At 34.7% G+C, this 25,537-nt stretch overlaps 1 protein-coding gene across 1 annotated transcript in view; it reads left to right on the forward strand.

The window, feature by feature from the left end:
* The window catches only part of LOC114329572 (fat-like cadherin-related tumor suppressor homolog), a 495,287-nt gene that overhangs the window by 324,227 nt on the left and 145,523 nt on the right, over positions 1-25,537 (forward strand). Inside the window, exon 5 of the mRNA XM_050663310.1 lies at positions 6,017-6,169. Within this exon, the coding sequence (XP_050519267.1) occupies positions 6,017-6,169 (153 nt within the window). The remainder of the gene's footprint in view (positions 1-6,016; positions 6,170-25,537) is intronic.

Here is a 25,537-nt window from a genome sequence, read left to right on the forward strand (position 1 = left end):
GTCCAATTCAGAACGTTTTCAGACCTATCGGTCCATCATCAGTGAATGTGCATACTGGCTAAATAGCCCCAGAACCAAACAATGGTTGAATTTAAAATCCAATTTACATTATTTAAAAATAATATTAAACAGGCTAAACGCCGATGTTAAAGGATATAGCCTATGGGAACATGGTGAAACCCTACCAAAAACTCAATCAACCATCTTAGGCCAACTTTGACTATGAATGGTTGACTATGAATTGACTATCTTTATTTTTAATGGTATTAAGCCACCATTGGTTGTAATGATAATTACATTTTTATATTAACCTAAGGTTATATTTAGATGGAAATCCAACATTAGTTGATTTTCTAAATTTTCCTTTTTTGAGAACAATAATTTCCGGATTGGAAGTCGAAAGTGAAAAACTAACAAAAATGGAATTATCATTACAACAAATTGTGGCTAAATCCCATCAAAAATATCATTGTCAAGATAAAAATATTAAATAGGTAATAAATAAAATGATAATATTAAAGTTCTATGTTAAAAAAATGGCCCGATTTTCATTAAAGAGCCCGGATTTCAGGTAGTTTTTTCAGACTTGTCCCGAATTCGACTGAATTGGAGTTGTCGCACTATGTATAATATTTATGTTGTACGTTTCAAATATACAGAGAAAGGTTTGAAAGCTACATTTTTATTATTATAGTTCTATGTCAAAAAAATGGCCCGATTTTCATTGAAGAGTCCCGGATTTCAGGTAGTTTTTTCAGCCTTGTCCCGAATTTGACTGAATTGGAGTTGGTCACACTAAGTATAGCCCACTTGTAGACTCTTAATTGTTTTTCCTTTTTTATATATCGGTACAGAGATTGACACAGTCAGGGATACCTTCTGCTTCAATGATGTCTGTAGTCACTCTAATGGTATGTAGAGGTTCATTATTATGCAATAAAATTTAATTTTCTCCTGTTGCACCTTTCCAGAGCTTCTACAGGTTATCAACATATCTGTGAGCAGTTAAAGTTGATTAGATGAAAATTAAAGGAGTTTTTTTACGGATCACAATTCCTCTCCAGAACATTACATTTCCCCTTGTATAATTTGTGAACAGATCTGACAGTTTTCGTTCTTGCTTGTCTTCCTCGACCTCTATGTACACGATATCATGGGTCATCTGATTTTACACAAATCCTGACTTTTTTGAAAATAGCACATTTTGTCAATTCCCAATGTTCCAGTTTTGGTGGTGAAGACACCAATTTAGGCGATCAATCTTGTGCTGCCTGGATAACTTGGGAACCCATAACTGTCTCCTGCTGTATACTTCTTGGTACGAACTCTTCTTCTTATCGTTTCAACTGAAAGAGTTACACCTGTAGCTTCCAAAAGCTGCCTTTGGAGCTGCAGGTGAGAAATTGTTGGGTGTCTTCCAGCTGATTGGACAATTAAACGATCTTGCAGAGCCGTTATTACTTTTGGCGACTTTCCCTTGCTTTATTTTTGAGCTTTCCTAGTTCCTGTTTCCTAGCATATAGGTTTTGGACAGAACGCCCTGTATTACGCCTAGCTCTACAGCTATGTCCCTCTGAGAACATTACTTTCTCCACAAGACCAATAATAATAATCTTTCTTCGTTGTAAGTTCTATAACCCCACATCAGGCATATTTTCGTTTTTGGACGCAAAAGTTAGTTTATTTATTTTCGTTCAATTTGCAACTCAAACAAATAACCTATACCGTACCGAGCTGTACTAACCGATTGTCTTATATATTATTGGAGATTTTTCATCTGATTATCTTCGTCGAGATATATTTTGAGGCTAATTAATTTGTAGAAGAGCATCAGCAATTGCTAATTTAAACTGAAGTAGAGCCATTATATCTTTTGTAGCTAACTGTTTATACAAGCAAAACCAATATAGTGGAAAATCATTCCAGTGTCTATTTCCTGGATTTAATGTGTAGTCGATAGTGGGATAAAAGCTGACCCATTTTGTCCATCCCGCCTGTTCCTGTATTATAAGTTTTAGAACTTATGGCCTTTTAATTGTGACAAATCTTCAACTTTTTGACTTCATTTTCTTTGCCCTTGCCTATAAAATTGGATTCCTTTATAAACTGGTTTATTATCTTGTCAGTGACATAATACAACATACAACTGTCACATCTACATGCATTACTTCATCACGGAATCCCTTTTCTTTCTTGTTAAATTCTTTTCTTTTTCAGTGTAAGCTGCAAAAGTTCTTCAAAGAGCTTATAAGATGCAAAATCTTCCATGTCATCATTTTTCAGTTTTTTTTTTGTATTCGGTATATTTTATCCGTCCTTTGTCCTGATTATTCAAAAGTTGGTTATTTTTTCCTAGTTCTCCTTTGCTCCTCCATACATAATCTATGTTGTTCTTTGTATATTTTGGTTCGTAAAGTCTTAGAGCTTATAGTCATATTTTTTCTGCTGCCAAAATTAATTCTACATTTCCCGATTTCATTGTTATTTTGATGTAGTAATTATTTGATAAATTGTAGAGTTAATACTTGATAGGTTAAAAGTTTACATTTTTATTCTTACTGCTGATACTTAATACCCTGTTACCTTTAGGTTAAATCCCAATCCACTGTACAGTAATCACTTATTAATTCAAGAACTACTAGTGCACACAGTAAAAACCCAGAGATCTATTAATTTTAATAAAATGTTGAATAAAAGATATATTGAACTCAAATAGTTACGTTCAATCATAAAAATATAAATCAAATCCGGCTAATGTACTCTAAGCTTTATTTAAAATTAATGTTGCCCAACGGTAGACGTACATTTTCAATAATTATTCCTGATAAAAGTTCTATATATTATTTTTGTGACAGCACTTGATAAATTGCTTTTCTAAATGCACTTATTTTCCTCTTAAAATCATTTGATAAATGGTACGATTAGATAGTTTCGTTATGTCACACGTACAAAGAAATGAAAAGACTTATTTTTAGTTAGTTTTATACGACGCGCGACGCTGGACATACATTTTTGTAACCACGAAAGACATGTCGTCTTTTGAAAGAATTTAACTAAGTTGATAAAGAAACTGCGTCAAAAAACTCAATACTTGTCACATACAAAGACTTCATTTGAGTGTATAATACTGTATGAAAATTACATTTTTTAAAGATTTTTTAATAAATTTAAATTATCTGATTCTGATGATCACCATGGCAATAACTTCACGGTTTTGTCATGAAAAAGTTGTCCTGAGTTGTGGTATTTCGATTTAATCTAGAATATTTTTAGGTCAAGAAGCTTGCTTTATGCCTACTTCTTTTCTACCTTATATTGTCTTGCAAATCAGCTCTAGTATTTAATATCTACTCATCTCAATATAATTTATCCCAAATAAGAAATTTTCCTACATTTAACAGATTAGTAACTCAATGCTTGTTGATTATTCTGTTATCATTAGTGCAATTCTGACCCTGGACGCTGCTTCTCGGAAGAATTGAAGAAAATTGTAAATGAACTGTTGCCTGAGGTTTCTCAATCAAGATATTCGTTTCTCTAATGTTCTCTATTCTTATTATTAGATATTAGATATTCTCTAATGTTTCCCTGAATAATCAACAGATAATATTTATCTCCGCGTGTAACATATCCCAGGTATTGTAATTTTCTCGTTTTATAGTCAATACCTCTTTTTGTTTGTTCATCCTTTTCAGTACTACTTAGTTAGTTATTTTGTCTTTTCAGGAGATTATTTGAACAACCTACGATATTCCCACATCTGAAATACGTAGAGCTTACTCATGCATTGTTTATTTAGCGTCCACGCCTCTAATCCATACAACAATGCTGAGAAAACATAACATTTAGGCATATTATAGTTCAGTCGATGCCACTCAACCTATAAAAATCACACGAACAAGCTGAATTTTGCTGAGAATATCAATTTTGTTACCCCAAAAAAGTTGCAAAAAGTTTGTCACTCCTACTGCTGAGCTTCCCCTGGTATTGTAGGGGGAAAACGGAAAATATCCATTTACCAAGAATATGTACGTCGAAAAAAAATGTTTCAAAGAAGAAATTGCTGAAATAATTTTGAACAAACATGTTTATAACCACTTCTGGTGTAGAATGACCATTTTCTCAGAAACAAGGCTTGAAGCAACCGGTAATTTTGAATGTTAGGCGCGCGAAAGAAAATTTGTATCAACTCGACGGTAAAAATAATGCGATATTTTTTGATCAGAGGGTCCTATCGAAAAAAATCAGTTTTAAAGTTAAATAGTGCAGCCTTCGTATGCAATATTTGTATTTTGTCGCAAATGAAATCAGTTGATTAGACAAAAAAATGTCATAAAGATTATCATAAGATCAAAAAGATGTCGCCGTGGAATTTCCATTGTTACAGCCTAATCTTTAAAACCTATAACATGATATGTATTTCGATTTTGAGTTTTGGCAACAAATATTTAAAATATGACTAAATACGCTGAATATAACACTAAAAATAAAAATGTATACCATTTTTATTCAGTTGCAATGCGAAGCCAAAACCGTCTTAATTTTTACTTAGATTAGAGAGTGCAGCCAGCACTCTTATCGACGATTTCACCTCTTGTTAGAGGCTCTTCAGAGAATGCATAGGCTGCTTTCTCTATTCCTGGTAAAATCTTTCGACATATTAGTCCCCCTTTGCAACTGACGTGAAGGTAGTAGGCGCGTAGCAGCATCTGCTAAATGAAAGACTAAGTTTTTCAAAGTTTTTCAAAGTTCGTCTCTCGTCTATAACACTAAAAATACATACTCATCGATTTTGGACGGTCGATTTTTATCGCCCGTCCAAAAATTCCGATGGTCAACTACATGCGAGAACGGGACATTTCACATACGCCGACCGTTCTCGCATGTGGTTCACTATAGGAATTTGGACGGGAGATAAAAATCGACCGTCCAAAATAGATGTGTGTGTGTATTTAGCCTTATACACTTTCATATTACAAACGATCTCACGTCATGTCAGATGCTTCAGCAAAGACGATATTGGATAAAATTTGTAGCTGAAGTTGTGTAGAACATTATGTTAAAGAGCACGTTTTATTACTGTTCCAGTAAAGATTGTTAATGATGTATTAGTCTTCATTATCAGGACCTACCTGCTGAAGAAAGGCTATCAGTTCATGATATTTTACTCGGTCAAAGACCTTATCCAAGTTAATACAACACATATTATAAACTGGATGAACGACACCTCTGCATCTATGTAACATAACCTGAATACTAAATAGTGCTTCTCTTGTTCCAAGGTTATTGCGGAACTTAAATTGTGTCTCCACTAAGTCGTTTTTCTATTATTTGGTACATTCTTGAGTGCAAGATTCGAAGTAAAAACTTTTTAAAACATGACTTATCCAGCTAATGGTCCGGTAGTCACTACATCTTTTCGCATTTGTCTTGTTTTATTTTGCAGCTCGTATTTTACTCCGTATCTCTCTATTAATTCGTTTATATTATATTTTGACGTTTTGATAATTAAATTAATTGCTAATTTACGTGGTGGTCTATAAGATTCAAAACCTCATCGTTCACCCACTGTTGCTTTTCTTGACTGTTATCTTGTTAAGTTTAAAGTTACTTATAATCCTTTTGATTTGGTTCCAATAACCCTCGATGGATTACTGTTTATTAAACTTTCCCAAAATTGGTCTACAGGTATATATCACTGACTGTTGTTTCTAAAAAAATGCATATCTAGTTTGTTAGAAGATCGCTTTTGTTTTATCCGTTTAAACTATCATTTTAATTCGGCCTACAACAGAACTGTTGTGAGATGGAATATCGACACAATACATTTATACATTCCCGAAATAAAAGTGAAGGAGCCGTTGTGATTTCTTTGACCGTTTTAGTGTTAAATGAAACAACTATGCCTATTAACCTATATCTAGCTCGTATTGAAATCTTGAAAAATTATTGGTTTATTTCAGTGAATACACCCCACTGCATATAAATGAAACTGATCCATATTTTCTTTTTTCAGGTCTTGGCTTTTGACCGGGATATAGGACAGAACGCTCAATTGAATTACCACATTAAATCTGGAAAGGGTCGGACCAAATTCAAAATTGATAACACCACCGGCATCGTGTATGCGCAAAAGACTCTTCTGGCAGGCGAAGAGTACGAGCTGAATGTAAGTATTAATTTATTGTAGTATTAAGTGTAGTTTCATGGCGATATTCCAAGGGTCGGATCGAAGAACAGTTAAGAGAGTCTAAAAAACCTCCTCTAAAGGGACGGATTTAAAAAGTATTTCCAAAGGAGGGCAATTCAAAATGCTATTCAAATAAATTTCAATTTATTTACCTATTTAGCGTTCGGCTTACATCACATATAGTACGTTCTTTAACGGTAAAATATTGTAAAACCTCTAAATTTTAAAGAACCGCTTGGAATGACATGAAATTTGGCATACACATAGCTAACAAGTCAAAGAAAAAAGTGATATTGTGCCGATGTGTGCTTTTGCCATGGGGGTGGCTTTGACCCCTTCTGGAGGGTGAAAAAATATACGTCCAAAGTAAGTCCGGAAATGGATAAATTGACTAATTTTAAGTAACTTTTGTTTTATAGAGTTTTTCATTAAGTCAATACTTTTCGAGTTATTTGCGAGTGAATATGTTCATTTTTCTTCAAAATAACCGCGCTTTTAGACGGTTTTTCGCAAATAACTCAAAAAGTAAGTATTTTGTCGAAAAACAGATTCTTAACAAAAATATGGCTCGCAAAAAATTGAAAAAAAATGTGTATATTTTAGGTCTCTATACCTGGTAAAAGCAGAGTTATAGCTAATGAAAAATGGGTTCATATTCGTTCAATATCAAATGGAATACTTTAACGTGACATAACCAAAAAATGAAGCACTTTTTGGGGAAAACTCATTACAAATTATTTAAAATACTTAAAAAAGGTTTCATTTTTGCTTTATAAAAAAAATTTCTAGCATCAAAAGTAAACAAGTTGCGCTCAAAATAAAGTTAGTCCCTTTTTATTGGTAAAAAATCGGGAAAATCACCTCCTAATTAGTATCTCAGATGAACTTAATCGTTACCACTTCACAAGTTTCTTTACTAGTGTATGTATTGTTTATATGATCTGTAAGTTTCATCGTTTCAAAGTCCTTATTTTTGCAAGAGCTGTAGTTAAAAGGGCTTGAACGAGTCACTGATCACGAATGTATGCAAATTTAGAAACACCAAATCCTTATCAATTTTTGTTTTACAGAAAAACAAAAAATACAAGATATTCAGAAAAGTAATACTGACTTTTGTGTTTTTTGAGATTTTTGGTATCTCTAACAATTTTTAAGTTATTTTGAAAAAGAGCATATTTTTCAAAATTAAAAATTTTATTTTAAAGCCAAATTTTTTCAAAAATAAGCATTTTGAGTCAATGAAACTTACATATCATATACACACAACTTAAGTTAAATAATTTGTGGAGCGGTAAATATTAAGTTCACTTAGGTTGCCAATTAGGGGGTGATGTTCCCGATTTTTTTTTGCCAAAACAAAAGGGAGCAACTTTATTTTGAGCGTAACTTGCTTAAATTTGATGCTAGAAACTTTTTATAAAAACAGAAATAATTCTTTTTTTAAACGCTTTAAAAAAGTTATAATAGTTTTTCCCCAAAAAGTGCTTTATTTCTTGGATATTTTACATTGAAACAGACTATTTGAAATTTGGCGAATATGAACCTATTTTTCATTGGCTCTAACTCTGGTTTTACGAGGTCCAGAGACCTCAAGCGTACACCATTTTTTTTTTATTTTTTCACAGGCTATATTTTCCTTAAGAACCTTTTTTCGACAAAATACTTACTTTTTGAGTTATTTGCGAAAAACCGTCTAATAACGTGGTTATTTTGTTGAAAAATGAACATATTCACGCGCAAATAACTCGAAAAGTGTTGACTTGGCGAAAAAACTCTATAGAACAAAAGTTACTTAAAATTAGGCAGTTTATCTATTTCCGGACTTATTTTTGACATATATTTTTTTACCCCCAAGAGGGGGTGAAACCCCCAGGGCAAAAGCACACATCGGCACAATAAAACTTTTTTTCTTTCATCTCAATCCAAGCAGTTCTTTAAAATTTACCGCAAAAACCGTGAAAGAATGTACTAATAGTAGATAATTAAATTTAGGTTTATACATTATACAATACATTACGTGCAGTCACTGAAGGTGGATATGAGCTATTACCTCCGATCTCGTTGAACCTCCATCGATTTGCATGAAAATTGGTGAGTGGTTAGAGGATATCTCAAGGAACAAAGATGACATGGTGCCAACTTGCGCTTTTACCCTGGGGGTGGATGCCACCCCTCCTCGGGGGTGAAAATTATTTTATTAAAAATAACCCCACAATTCGATAGAGGGACAAATTATAAGCAAAATTTGTTATATAAATTTATTAAAATAAATCAAAACTTTTTCAGTTATTAAACATCAAAGATTTTAATTTTTCATGAGAAAAATGTATGTTTTTAACCGATTTTTCATAAATAACTCAAAAACTAAGTTTTTGCAAAAAAGTTATTATCATCAAAAATTAACGCTAATAAAGAATCAAATCAACTACTTACTAGAAAAACCTTTCAATGTTAACTAAAAGTGAGTTATAGGTAATTGAATGTATATTTCTTTCGTCGAGTACCCAAATCTAAGTATTCAATACCGGAAAAATGATGCATTTTATAAGATAGACTTATTAAACATTTGTCAAAGTTTATAGAAATATCTATCAAATAAGCCCTCGAACAAGTTGATAGCACTAAAATTTATGCACCAAAAATGTTTCAAAATGTATCTTTTAAAAATTTTTCCAAAAAATGATATTGTTTTTTTGTAAATAACTACGTTAATTTTTAAGGTGTAAGGTTCACCTAAAAACTGGTTAGAAGTTGATTCCAAGAGCTATTAAAAAACGTCAAAATTAGTCTTTTAGACCTCTCACTTTTTTAAAACTAAAAGGTTAAATGGCCCCGGTTACATGGTCCTCGCAGCAAAATTGAACGTTTCTATCTCGGTTTTTTTTTCCTCTACGGAAATAGTAAAACGGATAAAGTATTTGGAACAGAAAAACCAAAATTTAGTTATATATTATTTATTACGTATATTGAGTATTTTTGGAGTTATTATCAAAAGAAAATGAAAAGTACGATAATTTTAAAAATTCTGATTTTTTTAAATTATATCTTTTTTTCAAAAATATGCATTATAAACCGGTCAAAATTGTTGAAATCATTAACTATTTTAATCTAAAGAAATTCTTGTGAGGATTACTACAAATTTCAATTTTTGTGGAAATGGCGTATGTTTCATTTTTCACTTTTTCCTAAAAAAATCGAAAGGGTTCTCTTATTTTCATCATAACTTGCTTAATTTTGATGTTATTAACTTCTACTGCAGCTCATTTGATAGGTATTCCGAAGTACTTTGACAAGTGCTTAACAAGTATATTATATAAAATGCATTGTTTTTCCGTTATGTAAGCTTGTATACTTGTACGATTTGAGTACTCGTCGAAAAAATATACATTCAATTACCCATAACTCACTTTGAAATAACACTATAGGTCTGGATCCCGCGTATGAAAAAAAAGTTGATTAATAGCAAGCTGAAACTTTGTTAATAGCTTAAGGGTGTCTAGTCGGACAAATTCTGATATATGGGAACACTAGAACAGGGGAAGTTTTAATTGTGGAACAGGTTAAAAATTTGGAACGGTCAGACCACGAAAACGGAACATGTATTTTGTCCGACAGAACAGACTTAAACTCTCCGAATAGATATTAAACTCTCATGCAAAAATCAGACTCCTATTTATCACCAAATGAACGTTCTAATGAGTGGAACATGTAGAATATGTAAAATGACAGGAATTATGACAGGTGATAAATAGCAGTCTGATTTTTGCATGAGAGTTTAATCTCTGTTCAGAGAGTTTAAGTCTGTTCTGTGGGACAAAATAGATGTGCCGTTTTCGTGGTCTGACCGTTCCAAATTTTTAACCTGTTCCACAATTAAAACTGCCCCTGTTCTGTCATGATGACATCATTTAGATGGCTGGCATTCGCTAGAAATTGCCTATTCAATAAAGTGAAAAGGAGAGAAGAGGAGGGAGCACCCCTCTCAGATGTCAATTTGAACCATGTGTTTTATTAATTTTATTTCATCCTATAATTACCCAATTAATCGAAACAAAAGTAAGTAAGCACACAAATATTATATGGCGCAGTCATATTTCGTTGTCTTCGCACCCTAAGGAGAATTGATAAATAATAATACTTTGTAAATTTGACTTAACCTCCAAAATGAACGACCACATTGTTCCAGTAACAGAACTGTGTTTTGATGGTAATATGGGAGATAATTGGAGTTTTTTCGAACAAAAATTTAATATATTTTTGGAAGCCAGCAAGCTTAATGAAGAGACCGATAGTTTGCAAGGCAGCGTACTGTTGAATCGAGTTGGAGATCGGGCTCTTCGTATTTATAACAATTTCGAGTGGTCTTCAGATGAAAAGAAAACGTCTTGTAAAGCTATTCTAAAAAAGTTTAAAGAGTACTTTACACCCTCAAAAAATGTCACATATGAGCGATACTTATTTTTTACTCGAGACAAGATAGGGTTAGAGACATATGACTCATATGTAACAGAACTGAGACAGCTTGCAAGTACCTGTGAATTCGACACTCTAACTGACAGTTTAATACGTGATCGTCTAATCCTTGGAATCTCGGATGTTTCGTTAAAGGATAGATTGTTACGAGAACAAGGTTTAACACTGAGCCGAGGATTAGAAATATGCAGAGCTGCTGAGGTGGCAGCAAGACAGTTGAGCGTTATTAGTGGGGCCAATAGTAGTCAATCATTAGAAGTTCTAGAAATACAAAAACAGAAAAAACATCAATCAAATAGAAACCAGCAGCCGAAATCTGCTCCTCAGTATACAGCTGATCCTGGTCAGTCTTACCGAAATCATCCCCAGACGTCAGGAAATCAAAAGATAAGTAACAATTTTATAAAAAACTGTTATAAGTGTGGTTCTAATCATAGTTTAAACAAGTGTCCGGCTTATGGATTACGGTGTAAAATTTGTAATAAGTTTAACCATTTTGCAAAAGTTTGTAATGCTAATAGTTATAGAAACAGAGTCCATAATGTAAATGTCCATCAAAGTGATACCGATTCAGATTCTGATTTTTCGCCAGATCAGTTTTTTCTAAATAATATAAATGAAAAGTCTTCAGAAAAGTGGTATGAAGACTGTTTTATAAATAATAAAATAATTGTATCTTTTAGATTAGACTCAGGAGCAGACTGTTGTGTTTTGCCATACACTTATTTTAAAAAATTAAATATTCAAACTTCTGAACTTACTAGTAGCACCAATAAAATTACTGATTATAATGGAAAAATAATAAATACAGTAGGAAGTGTATATTTAAAAGTCAGGCAATGCAAAAATAAAGAAAATATAGCTAAATTGAAATTTTATATTGTTAAAACACATAATGATGCAATACTTGGCCTTGATGCCTGTATAATGTTAAATTTAATTAAGAAAAATAATATTAATGTAATAAATGATAATTTACACAATGATCTTGAGAGTATTAGTCAAATAATTCATGAATATGATGATGCTTTTAGGGGTGTAGGATGTTTGAAAGGTAAACATACCATAAAAATTGATGAGAAAGTAGCCCCCAGAGTCCATCCACCTAGAAAGGTACCATTTGCAATGCATGACAAACTGATGGAGAAACTGAAGGAGCTGGAAAGACTTGAGATAATTAGAAAAGTGACAGAACCAACGGATTGGGTAAATTCTCTTGTAATAGTTAATAAAAAAGCTAATAATGATATAAGAATTTGTATGGATCCTAAAGATCTTAACAATGCTATTAAGCGTGAGCATTTTTATATCCCTACACTTGATGATATTTCTAGTCGACTAAAAGGTTCTTGTCATTTTTCTGTCTTGGATCTTAGCAACGGATTTTGGCATATCCAGTTAGATGATAACAGCAGTAAACTATGTACATTTAATACCCCATTTGGTCGATATCGTTTTTTAAGAATGCCAAATGGCATAGCTTCAGCTCCTGAGGTTTTTCAAAAGAAAATGCAGCAATTATTTGAAAATGTAGAAATAGGGTTATATTTTGATGATTTATTAATATATTCTGATACTCTTGAGGGTCACAATAAAAAATTAAAACAGGTTTTAGATATTGCTAGAAAAAATAATATAAAATTTAATAGAGATAAATGCAAGTTCGGGTTAGCTTCTGTAAATTATATGGGATATAATATTTCTAAAAAGGGTCTGGAACCTGATGAGAAAAAAATTGAAGCTGTTACTAAGATGCAAAGACCAAGATCTGCAAAAGATGTACAACGATTCTTAGGTGTTGTAAATTATTTATGTCGTTTCATACCTAACTTTTCTGAGCTTACAGAGCCATTAAGACTTCTGACAAGAAAAAATATTTCTTTTCATTGGGAAAACCAACAGGAAACTGCTCTTCAGAAATTAAAAAAGCTGTTAGTTGAAGCACCTATCCTACAGTTTTATTCAGTAAAATGTCCTGTAGTGATTTCAACAGATGCCAGTCAGTTTGGATGTGGTTCTGTTTTACTACAAAATAATAAACCTGTGGCATATGCCTCGAAGGCTTTTACACCAACTCAGAAAAATTATGCAGTAATTGAAAAAGAGATGTTGTCTATTGTTAATGCTTGTTTGAAGTTTCACCAGTATATTTTTGGTCGTGTTGATGTGACAATCGAGACGGATCACAAGCCTCTTGTTGGAGTTTTTAACAAACCTCTAGTGGATGCTCCAGCTAGACTTCAAAGAATGCTTGTCATGTTACAACCATATAGTTTTACTATTGTTTATAAGAAAGGTAAGGATATGTTTTTTGCTGATGCCTTAAGTAGGGCTTTTCCAAAATCATATGATGAAACATTTGAAAATAAATTCAGTGAAATTGAATCACAGCTTCTAAGCATTACAGAGAGTTTCCCAATTTCAAATTGTAAAATTAGAGAGTTTCAAAAACAAACTGCAGAAGACCCTCATTTAATACAACTCATGAAATTAATTACAGAAGGATTCCCTGATAGTAAATACATAAATCAAGAATTTCAAAAATATTTGCCATTTAAAGATGAACTAAGTGTAGTTCAAGGTATAATTGTAAAAAATAATAAATTGCTTGTACCTAAACATCTAAGGGAAGAAACCCTGGATAAATTACATATGTCACACCAAGGAATACAGAAAACAAAATTATTAGCTAGGCAATATTTTTTTTGGCCAGGAATGTCAAGAGATATAGAAAATGTTGTGAAATGTTGCAATATTTGCCTATCAGAGAGAAAATGTAATCAGAGAGAACCTTTACTGCCTCACACCATTCCTGACCTCCCTTGGGATAAAGTCGGAATTGATTTATTTGTTTTTAATTCACAAAATTATATTTTAGTGGTTGACTATTATTCAAAATTCGTGGAAATGTCTGCTTTAACGTCACAAACTAGTAATAGAGTAATACAGTTCTTAAAACAAATTTTTTGCAGACATGGAATCCCTACAGTTGTGTTTTCTGATAACGGGCCTTGCTTTTCTTCTATGGAGTTCAGTCGTTTTGCTGCAGAATGGGGGTTTTCTCATAAAACATCTAGTCCCCATTTTCCTCAATCCAATGGTCAGGTAGAAAGATTTGTACAAACTGCAAAGTCAATGTTAAAAAAGGCATTCAAATCTAATAAAGATCCTTATTTGTGTATATTAGATTTAATGAATACACCAATATCAGATAAAGTTCCAAGTCCTGCTGAATTGCTATATAGTCGCAAAGTTAGAACAACTTTTCCTGTATTAAAATCAAATTTGAGACCACAAGTGGTAAAAAACAATGTACGGAAGGAATTAACACAAAGGCAAAATCAATATAAAAAGTACTATGATAAAAATACTAAAGAATTGCCTGTATTAAAAATTAATGATCAAGTTAAAGTAAAAAATTTTAATGAATCTAACAAAGAAAAATGGCTAGATGGTATAGTAGTTGAAAAACTGTCTAATCCGAGATCATATAAAATAAAATTATGTGGAACTAATAATGTTGTAGTAAGAAATAGAGCTCACCTAATAAAAGTAGAGTTGAAAAATGTAAATTCAGATGAAGCTTCATGTAGTTACAATCAGTTTCAATATGATAATGCACCTTCTGCAAATAGCACACACATACGCGACACTGTTGAAAATTCATTAAATTCAAGTGTAAGTTCTAATCACTCTTCCAGATGTGATACAGATTTATCAGATCATGAAATAAATAATTCAACTGTAATCTCTGAGCATACATCTTGTAGAACAAGATCTGGGCGAATTGTTAGACCTCCTGTTCGACCTAATTTATAATGTGTAAGCAATGTATTTTATGATTTTATAATTTGGTAATTAACTTTCTGCTAAACTTTAATCATAGTGTATAAGCTGTTTATCTGTATATGTGTGTATATATGTGTATGGGTCTACATGTTTATTATTGTAATAGCTTCTAAGTTCTTGACATGTTCTTTTCCAGCGAATGTTGAATTATTATCTTAGGAAGGGAGATGTCATGATGACATCATTTAGATGGCTGGCATTCGCTAGAAATTGCCTATTCAATAAAGTGAAAAGGAGAGAAGAGGAGGGAGCACCCCTCTCAGATGTCAATTTGAACCATGTGTTTTATTAATTTTATTTCATCCTATAATTACCCAATTAATCGAAACAAAAGTAAGTAAGCACACAAATATTATATGTTCCAATGTTCCCATATATCAAAGTTTATCCGACTAGACACCCTTAAGCTATTAACAAATTTACAGCTTGCTATTAATCAACTTTTTTTTCATACGCGGGATCCAGAGCTACTAGTTTAGTTCTTTAAATTGGGAGTGTATTAAATTTTTTATTTTCTTTAATTTTGGTAATATGTAATAGCTTTTTTATAAAAGGTTATAATTTTTGAGTAATACGTGAAAAACAGCTTTAAAACATGCATTTTTTTAAGAAAAAATAAAATCTTTGATATTTAATAACTCAACTTTATATAACAAATTTTGCTTAGAAGGTGCCCCTTTATCGATTTCTGGTATTATTTTTAATAAAAAAAAATTTCACCCCCGAGAAGGGGTGGCATCCACCCCCAGGGTAAAATCGCAAGTTGGCATCATGTCACCTTTGTTTCTTGAAGTATCTTCTAACTACTTACCAATTTTCATGAAAATCGATGAAGGTTCAACGAAATCGGAGGTGAAAACCTTCAGTGACTCCACTAAAACAGATGTCTATTTTTTTATATTTTCTATTGACTCTTCGGTTGCCGTTACAAACTCGGTCGTAGTAGTACAAAGTAAGTGGTAAGTAGTAACTTACTACACCTTACTACTTCGGTCGCCTTTTTTTTTGGAATGAGGTGGAAAGATTCGTAAATCGACTAGGGAAGGGGTCCCTAGTACTGTTGGATTCAACCAAACCAGAGACATACGTCGACGGCACGGTGTCAAAACTAAGTGACAGAGGGCCCCCTTCGGACATCCCTGCCAGGTCACCTACCAACTAAAACCACCCCCTCTTCGACCCGAGGTATCCCTGGACGAGTTCATTAGCGAACGAAACATGGGGATACCCCGCGCAGACCGGATTAAAGGTGCCCTTAGAGCTATTTATTATATCTACAACACTTACCTAATAGCGGTGAGCGTGTAGGGAAAAGATCTAATTCCCAAGCGAAGGAACTTGGAAACATTGAGAAAAAAAAAAGAGAAGGTAACTCGAAACATTTTTATACAATAAAGAAGAAAGAAAGAAATAAAGTTTTTTTTTATTTTTTTATTTTTTTTTACAGTTGACCGCTATGAAGGAGGTAGACTCCCTCACCCAGCTTGTTCTACTCTTTCCATTATAGACTTTCTTTTCATGATGCTTGTTATATGGTCGATTATACACTCGAAATTCTCTTTGCTGGTCATTGCAATCTGCATGATGTTGTTGGGCGAGATAGCGCCAAACCTATTCTGCAGCCTTTGTTGTTCTACGATGAAAACATTGCACCGGAAAATGCAATGTTCCGCATCGTCCCTCTCGTGACACTTGGTGCATATATCATCGTTGGTTTTTTTGATGCCATATGTGTAAGACCTAAAAGATCCATGACCCGTCAGGAACTGAGTAAAGTAGTAATTTACCCGTTTAAATTTACAGTTGTACCGAGCTACAACATCGGGGATCAGTGTTTTGGTCCAGCGAGCCTTCGTGGTCTGTACCTCCCATTCCCTTTGCCATTCCATTAGCATGTTTACTCGTATGGTCCTTCTCACCTGTTGTAAGTGGCTATCGTGTGCTTCATACAGCATTTGTCTCTCTTTGGCTAACAGGTGAATAGGAAGAGTGCCCACTATCACCTGTAAGGCCAACGTAGAAGTGGTTCGGTACGCACTCACCACTTTTAAAAGAGGCTTCCTTTGGGCTCTTGTTATGATATCTTTGTACTTCTGGTATTTTAGTACGCTGATCCAGACGGGGGTTCCATATAGAAGGGTCGACTGCACCACTTGGAGGTACAAACTTCTCTTGTTGCTGCTGGGCCCTCCAATGTTAGGTATTATTCTCTGGATAGCTGCCGTCCGTTCGTCTGCCTTCTTAACCACTCTTAATAAGTGTTTCGTGTATCTTAGGCCTCTGTCCAGGTCAATACCCAAATACCTCGCACAGTTCGTCGGCTCTAGTTGGCTACTACCTATTTGGAAGGTCAAGTCCGGCCCATTTCTTGGAGCTTTAAGGATGACCACTTCTGTCTTGTGACCTGCAAGTTCAAGATCATTATTTTCCATCCACCTGTTCACTTTCTCGCAGCATTCGTTTACGATTTCCACAAGGTCCCAGTACATGTCGTTGGTGACCAATATAGCAAGGTCGTCCGCATAGACTAATGCCATGTTGTTTCTACCGTAATCGATATTTAAAACCCCATTGTACAAGACATTCCACAACGTTGGACCTAGTACAGAGCCTTGCGGTACGCCGGCTGTTAGTTTCATCTCAACATTTTTGGCCACTGATACATGTCTCTCGCTTAAATATCTTTTTATAATATTGATCAGGTATCCCGAGACATTAGCGGTTTCTAATTTAGTAATAATATGGGCCCAGTTGGCCGAGTTAAATGCGTTCTTTACGTCAAACATTACTAAAACGGCCCATCTTTTTCTGGTGTTCTTCACAATGTCTGTAATATGCTTGACCGCACCTATAGCAGATTTTCCTTTCCTGAAACCGTACTGTCTGGTTGAGATGATGTCTTTTTCTCTCAGCTCTCTTTCAAGACGGTTTTTAACAATATTCTCATACAACTTTCCTAGGCAGTCGAGTAGGCATATCGGTCTATAGGCGGTGGCTTCTTCCGGGTCTTTGCCGGGTTTGAGTATTAGAGTTAGTCTCGCGAGCTTGAGCTGGTTAGGAAACTCTTGTTTTGTCAGCAGCTGGTTCAATATGGCTCTGATAGCGTCTGGCTGTCTTTTAACTATTAGTTTTATTACCTCTGGTGGCACACGATCGGGTCCTGGGGATTTACCTACTTTAATGGACTCTGCTGTTTTGATGAGTTCCGCATTACTTATTTTCTCCGGACAGATATGTGGATTGTACGTATGTTCAATGCCGGGCTTGTTGGGAAAGAGAGTGTTAGCTATTTCTCTTCTTTTCTCATCGCACAGATTGTATGGGACCTCGAACTTCAGCGTTTTGGTGGCTATTCTATAGGCATCGCCCCATACGACATTTTCCAGTGCCTCGCACAAGTCTTAGCGCCAGCATGTGCGCTTTGCGCTCTTTATAAGTTTGTTTAGGTCTTTCTTGACGGATTTATATTCGTCTTTTGTCTGCTGGGTCCTGTGTCTCTGGGCGATTCGTCTGAATCTAAGGCATTCTGTCCGTTTCGACTGAATTTCGTCATTCCACCAGTAGGGTACGGTGTATGAGGCGGTTTTGCTCCTACTACTTAATTTGTATGCCCTAGTAATGGAATTCCTGAAGGTGGGAAAGTCAGTGGCTTCTTCCCGTAGATTACTAATCAACTCCGCAAATCTTGCTTTGTTGAAGTCAAGTATCTTCCTGCCATTCTTTTTTGTTACCTTTGTGCCAATCTCGAAGAAGATGTACTTATGGAAGGTAAATATGTTATCATCTAGCACGTCCCAATTCGTAATCTTCTTAGCGTAGTTTTTGGATGCCAGGGTAACATCTATGTGGCTCCGCGATTCACCTCTTTCGAACGTGTGTTTCCCATTATTCATCACTACCATATCGGTAGAGGCAATCCATTCGTTCCATATATTCCCTTTGACGTCATTTCTTGGGGACCCCCACCATATGGACTTGGCGTTTATGTCGCCAGCAATTATATAATGCTTCTCTGTTATTGCCGCCTCTATGATGTTTTCGACCTTCTCTTGGTATTGTGTGATGTTGATGTTTGGTGAGATATAACAGGCTATAATAGCTACATCATTGAGTTTTAACTTGATGAAGCTTTCTTTCTTGGTGATTTTGCTTATGGACAGGTTCCTATTAACCAAGAAGATGGCGACGTCAGCCCGCTTGTCGGCGACCCAACCAAACTTTTTAGAGATGTTTTTATTAGGTTCAGGGACTATAATGAGGTCTGCTTTTATTTCCAGAGCTTTGGCGTGAATCAGATCATGTCCCACCTTGGCCCTTCCGATATTTACTTGTAATATTTTGAGAGTATTCGCACCGCTCGAAGCCATTTCAGATCAATTAAGTGTCTATATCTGCTTAGAGTGCTTAGTCGGGGACTGTCTAGGCTCTGTCCCATGGGTAGGTGGGTCACCCACCGTGGGTGTAGGGTTTACATCAGGTTCCTCATTTGGGGTTGGAACTACTTCAATCGCCTGTGTTGTTCTGCGTGGACAGTCCTGTACTATGTGCCTGATCGTCTGTCTTGTAGCGCCTCAACACAAGAAGACGATGCAAGTTTGCCCTATCTGTAGAGGGAGTCAGCGCATCTTCTGCGATTTATTCTATTTCAATTAATGGTTGCCCAAGCAAGCAATTTTAGTTACGCGGACAAGTACAAGAAGATAACAGTCATATAGCGCCTCACGCTGGCCTGATTTGCGAATCGATTAGGGCACCACGTTGGAATTCTATTACCCAGCATTCCCACGTGAAGAGCATTTGGCTGATAGTTGTGCCCCTATCGCGCATCAACGTGCTATAGGGGGCAAGGGGATGGCCTGGAGCATTGCAACGCGGTGGAGTGACTCCTGTTTTTACTCGGGTTAATACACCTAGCTCCAATGAATGGTTACACTCAAACGTAATTTTTTTAGGAGTGAATAAGTCTCACAGGTCGGGTTGAATCAAATTACGTGCTTGCTTGAGAATCGTAAAGTAAAGGCGAAATTGCGCGGTTCAACCGAATTGAATTCACTTTGGTCACTTTCCAGTTCTTCTCTCCATCGATCATATAAGCCAAAATTGGATTGATGTAGCGCTAGAGTGGTTTCAGGGTAGGTAACATGGATCGCAGATGGTATCCAAGAATATTAGGAATGTTGTTGTGTACATATATCCATAATATTATTGTATTCTTTAACCAATGCATGTTCGGCGGAGCCTTAGGTTGGGCGGATCTATGTTACTATGGGTGGGTAGCCACATTGTGAGGGTGGGCGTAATTGTTTTGTTATCATACACACAGCACGATTTAGCTGAGTGTCGACCAGGTGGGTATGCCAGCTGTTCAAACACATCGGTACACACTATTCTGCCACCGGATTACCGGATATATCATGCCAAGAGCGCAGATCTTAAAGTCGATGCTGTGGACCCCCTATAATACCACAAAGTTTCTGTATTATACTATTACGTGTTTTTAGTTTTGCTGCTGTTTTCGTTAGGTGTCCTCTGAATGTGAACATTATGTCTAGAGTAACTCAGAGTTATAGCGAGTATTAATTGTGTTTCAATAGTTTGTTATTAAATTACACTCGTAGGGAGTGAGGAGGGAGGTTCAGAAGGGCTTACATAACTTCTGTTGGTGGGCCCCTTAAAAAAATCTTTGATTCCAAGGCAAGGAAGTCTTTGTATCGTACTTAGTTTGAGAATGACACTTTTTTTGCTGCCTCTTTAGCAGCTATACCATTGATGAATATGTAATTGTTGTTTTTAGCACCCTCTTATAAATCTATGCGTATAACTGGCTATCACTAACGTAGTCACTGCTCTTTTGGTTACTTGTTCTCTCTGATGATTCCAAGTAAGCATTGAGTCTAATATTACTTCAAGGTACCTTACTTCCTTCTCTCACCAGATTTAGATTTATACCATTCAGATCTAGCGGACCTAATCATGTAAATTTCATGGTTTGGAACCTCTGGGGACATATGTTAGGCTCTATATTTGAGGTCTATTCTGTAACTAAAGTCAGAACTTGTTGCATTATATCTCTGAATGTGCTATTAAATTTATAATAATAGACTCCCGTTTTATACCGCTAACGCGGCTTTGGGATTATAGCAGGTGCGGGAGCACGCCAAATAGAATTCTATTTTGCTGACGTCACAAAATAGAATTTCATAATGGGAGAATCGACGGTTGCTAGGCAACGTGACGTCACTAAAATAGAATTCTATTTGGCGTGCTCCCGCACCAGGGTAGTCTGCTATATCTAGGGCCTACTGTATACAAGGAAGGTAACAGGGCCAGTGCTACGCTTCAACCGCCTATTATTACCCCTGGTTTTACCCAAGGTACTCATTTTTATTCAGGCTGAGTCGACCTGGGGCCTATAGACATTTAAAAATGTCTAGATGTTCTCGCCGGCACTGAGTTTCGAACCCAGGCCTACCTGTGTGGAAGTCAGGCAAGCTACCGCCTGAGCTATCCGGGCCCTATTGAATTTACCGTAGACTAAAATGACCAGATCATCCGCATAGTGCAGGACATGATGTTTGTCGTTAACCCGATCGCCTTTGTGATTGCTTCGTAGGTATTGTCGAATACTCCTTCTATATAGAAATACATCCAGTATCATGTCTTGGTTTTCCAGAAGGTACCCTACCCTCTGTAGGTAGTTGAGAGCGTTGTTTTTAACTATTACAGTGTAATAGGAGTTCTTTCATTGATATGTGACAATGGAAGAAACATGGATTCACCACTCCACTCCGAATTCAAATCGGCAATCAGGCTAAATGGACAGCAGTAAGTGAAATCCGCCAAAACCAACCAAAGACACGTACATCAGCTGGGGTGGTATTGGTTTTAGAGTCCGATTACAACGATGACAAAAGTACATGAATTGCGTTTCAAATTGCTTCCTCTACCATATTCTTCAGATCTGGTTCCAGGAGGTTATTGCGGAAAAAAAACCTATTTTGTGGTTATAACTAACAAACGTTCCTTAAACAATACATCGAATTGATAGAGAAGCATTAACATCAGTGTATCACTCTAGCAAGAGACTATATTAATGATAAGCTCGAATAGAAAACTTGGGTGTATAAAAAATGATATTTTATTTGCTAATTTTATTGTAGTCCATTTTGAATGTAATTCTTTTTTATTTATTCACAGACGAAATCCATTTTTGGGATAAAATTTATCACTAACAAAACTAGCAGAGTTCCTAGCAGAATTTAACATAGTAAAAAATACAATAGAATAGAATATAACACATGTAAAAACACCAAATTATAATTCTAAATTTTAAAACCCGATAAAACCTAAATAGTACAGGAACCGAAGCTTTTCACCAATGCCTGGTGAAGACACCAATTAAGGCAATCAATCTTGTGCTGCTTGGATAACTCGGGAACCCATAACTGTCTCCTGCTGTATACTTCTTGGCACGAACTCTTCTTCTTATCGTTTCAACTGAAACAGTTAGACCTGTAGCTTCCAAAAGCTGCCTTTGGAGGTGCAGGTGGGAAATGGTTGGGTGTCTTCCAGCTGATTGGATAATTAAACGATCGTGGCGAGCCGTTATTACTTTTTGGCTGCTTTTCCTTGCTTTATTTTTGAACTTTTCTAGTTCCTGTTTCCTAGCATATAGATTTTTGACAGAACGCTCTGTATTACGCTTAGCTCTGCAGCTATGTCCCTCTGAGAACATTACTTCAACAATCAAAATACCTTAAGAAACTTCTCTAATATAAAATTTGCCAAATCATGAAGAAAAAAGTAATATAAAGTGTGTAAGCACCTTTTTAAAGATACTTTATTTCTTTGTTACAAGTTTTGCATGACCGATTAAGTAGGGTTCTAAAACGTAGGTTTCTAAAATCTCTAATCTCATCCTCTCATCGACTGTCCCCAATTATCTAGTATCTTCTTTTTTATCCATCATTTAAATAAACGTAATTACCAAACTTTTGTAATACTACTTTATAGAACTAATTATGCAAAAACACTCCTTTTTTCTTTTGCTAATGAGCAAAAGACTTTTTGGACTGTTTCTGTTCCCACAAACCGTTTAAATTGCTTAAACTCAATTATCTAAACTCCAGTTTGTGATGTTATTAAACTTTTAGTCCAAGTAATGAAGCTTAAAATAGGACAAAACCTCGCAATTTTTACAGAATGGATCGATTTGCTTGAGAATTTGAGAATAAGTAGTGGATAGTCCAAGGATAAAAATCTATATATGATGCGGAAAGGCGCTTTTACGAAGGGGGTGGTTGCCACTCCATCTCAGGGGTGGAAATTATATTTTGACCGCAAAAGTTAATAAAAACATTCATTTTAAGCAAAAAATGTTCTATACATTTTTTTGATAAAATTCACAGTTTTCGATTTATTCGCCATCGAAAGTGTTAGTTTAATATCGAAAAAATCAATGTTTTTAGATATTATACTCATTTATGATTCACTCAATTTTTGTCGTAGAAAAATATTTTTCAAACCAAGTTCTTGGAAATTAAATAACCTATAATTTCATATTTAAACATTTTTCGTATCTCTGATGCTAATCTTTCTATTCTGAAGAAAATGGCATTTTTTAGCAAACTACAAAAATTCGTTATTCGTTTTACCTCCAGTTTTTAAAAACTAATCATTCTAAGCTAGTCAAACTTCTAGAATCTATTAATAATGCATAAGTAAAGAAGAACGAATAAGGCTAATGACTAAAAACAGCACCAACTTACATTATTATGCTTCCAATTAGATTTCTCCTTTTTTTTTCAAAAAAATATATTGATTTTTTAACCGTAACTTCTTTATTTTTGATCTTAGAAAGTTTGGCAAAAAAGAATTTTGTAGGTTTTTAGAAGATCCATAAGCCTATTAATATTAAATCCTTTTAAAATCCTCAGTCGCAAAAAGAGCTGACTTTGAAAGGGTTGGTAAAGGTGGTTTTTGCGTGTTATTACAAGATTTAATTATCAATACCTCACTCAATTTTTGCCGCAGAAAAAATGTTTGCAAACCAACTTTTTGGGAAATAAATAAGCTACAATTTTATGTTTAAACATTTTTTCGTATCTCTGATGCTAATCTTTTTCTTCTGAAGAAAAGGCGTTTTTTACCAAACTACAAAAATTTGTTATTCGCTTTTAACTCCATTTTTTTAAACTAATCATTCTAAACCGATCAAATTTCTAGAACCAATTAATAATACATAAATAAAGAACACCAAATAAGGTCAATGACTAATTTAAATTAGGGTGGTGATTAGGGGTGGTTTCCGATCACTTTTCGCTGAAAAAAATAGGGACTTACATTCTTTTCATTATAAGTCACTTAATTTTTGAGATACATAGATACTATTTTTTATTTCTGGAGATAGATATTTTTAAATACTTTAAATTAGTTTAAACAAAGTAGGTATCCTCGAAAAATGCATAGCTTTCCCGTCTTTTGACTTCGAAACTATAATATTTAGTGTTATATATTTAGTAGTTAAGATCTAAGGCTACTAATATCTACCTTAGTTACTAATGTTTTTATGTTTCTAGATTAATATAATGTTGTCACTGTCATTAAATATAATTGAATAACTACTGTTAACATGTCCATTTCTTGTATATAATATTGGCGACAACTTTTAATATATAATATATAATATTGCTGGTATCTGACAACGGCCGACAATTTGTTTCAGCAGAATTTAACAAATTTCTATCCAATTGCGGTATCACCCATAGAACTATTGCTCCATATCACCCAGCAACGAACGGTCAAGCAGAACGATTTGTACAAACTATAAAAAGGACCCTGCGCAGCTTAGCGGGGGAGAGCAATAGCTTAACTGATAAACTACTTAAAGTACGAACACGTTTACGTCGTACACCAGGTGTTAACGGTTTCACCCCGTATGAGCTTATGTTCGGACGAGAAATTAGAACGGATCTTCATGCAATGTTAAGAAAACCTTGCAAACACACAACTTCCTTTCCATCAGACAGGCCTACACCTGGTAGGGAATTTGCCTTGGGAGACAGAGTTCAGGCTAGAAAGTACTGCAGTGATCAACGATGGGTATTTGGAAAGGTAATCAGACGCATAGGTTACTTACATTATGAAATACGAACAGATGATGGTCTACTTTGGAAACGTCACTTAGATCAGCTGCTGCCAGCACCTCTAGTCTTGTAGTTGGGAATTGGGGCGGAGGACTGTTATATATTTAGTAGTTAAGATCTAAGGCTACTAATATCTACCTTAGTTACTAATGTTTTTATGTTTCTAGATTAATATAATGTTGTCACTGTCATTAAATATAATTGAATAACTACTGTTAACATGTCCATTTCTTGTATATAATATTTAGCATTTGACGAAGAGCTACCATATAATAAAGTATAGCTCGATTACTATTGGTCGTAAAGAAAATTAGAAAAAATGGTTTTTTTATTTTTTCAAAAGGTACATTTTTGTTTAGCAAAGTTGTTTTGATAAAACGAAAACTTTTTGAGTTTTTAGCAGAAAACTGATTAAAACCATTAATTTTTTCGACATAAAACTAACATTTTGGATAGCGAATAAATCGAAAACTATTCATTTTATCAAAAAAATGTATTAAACGTTTTTTGCTTAGAATGAATGTTTTTACCAACTTTTGCGGTCAAACTATAATAAAAATTTCCACCCCCGACATGGGGTGGCAACCACCCCCATGGTAAAAGCGCCTTTCAGCATCATATAGATTTTGATCCTTGGACTATAAGCTTTGTCCTATTTTAAGCTTCACTACTTGGACTAAAAGTTAAGACTAAATAACATCACAAACTGGAGCTTAGATAATTGAGTTTAAGCAATTTAAACTGTTTGTGGGAACAGAAACAGTCCAAAAAGTCTTTTGCTCATTAGCAAAAGAAAAAAGGAGTGTTTTTGCATAATTAGTTCTATAAAGTAGTATTACAAAAGTTTGGTAATTACGTTGATTTTAATGATGGATAAAAA

The sequence above is a fragment of the Diabrotica virgifera genome, chromosome 1 (genome assembly GCF_917563875.1).
Source record: "Diabrotica virgifera virgifera chromosome 1, PGI_DIABVI_V3a".
NCBI classification, from domain to species: domain Eukaryota; kingdom Metazoa; phylum Arthropoda; class Insecta; order Coleoptera; family Chrysomelidae; genus Diabrotica; species Diabrotica virgifera.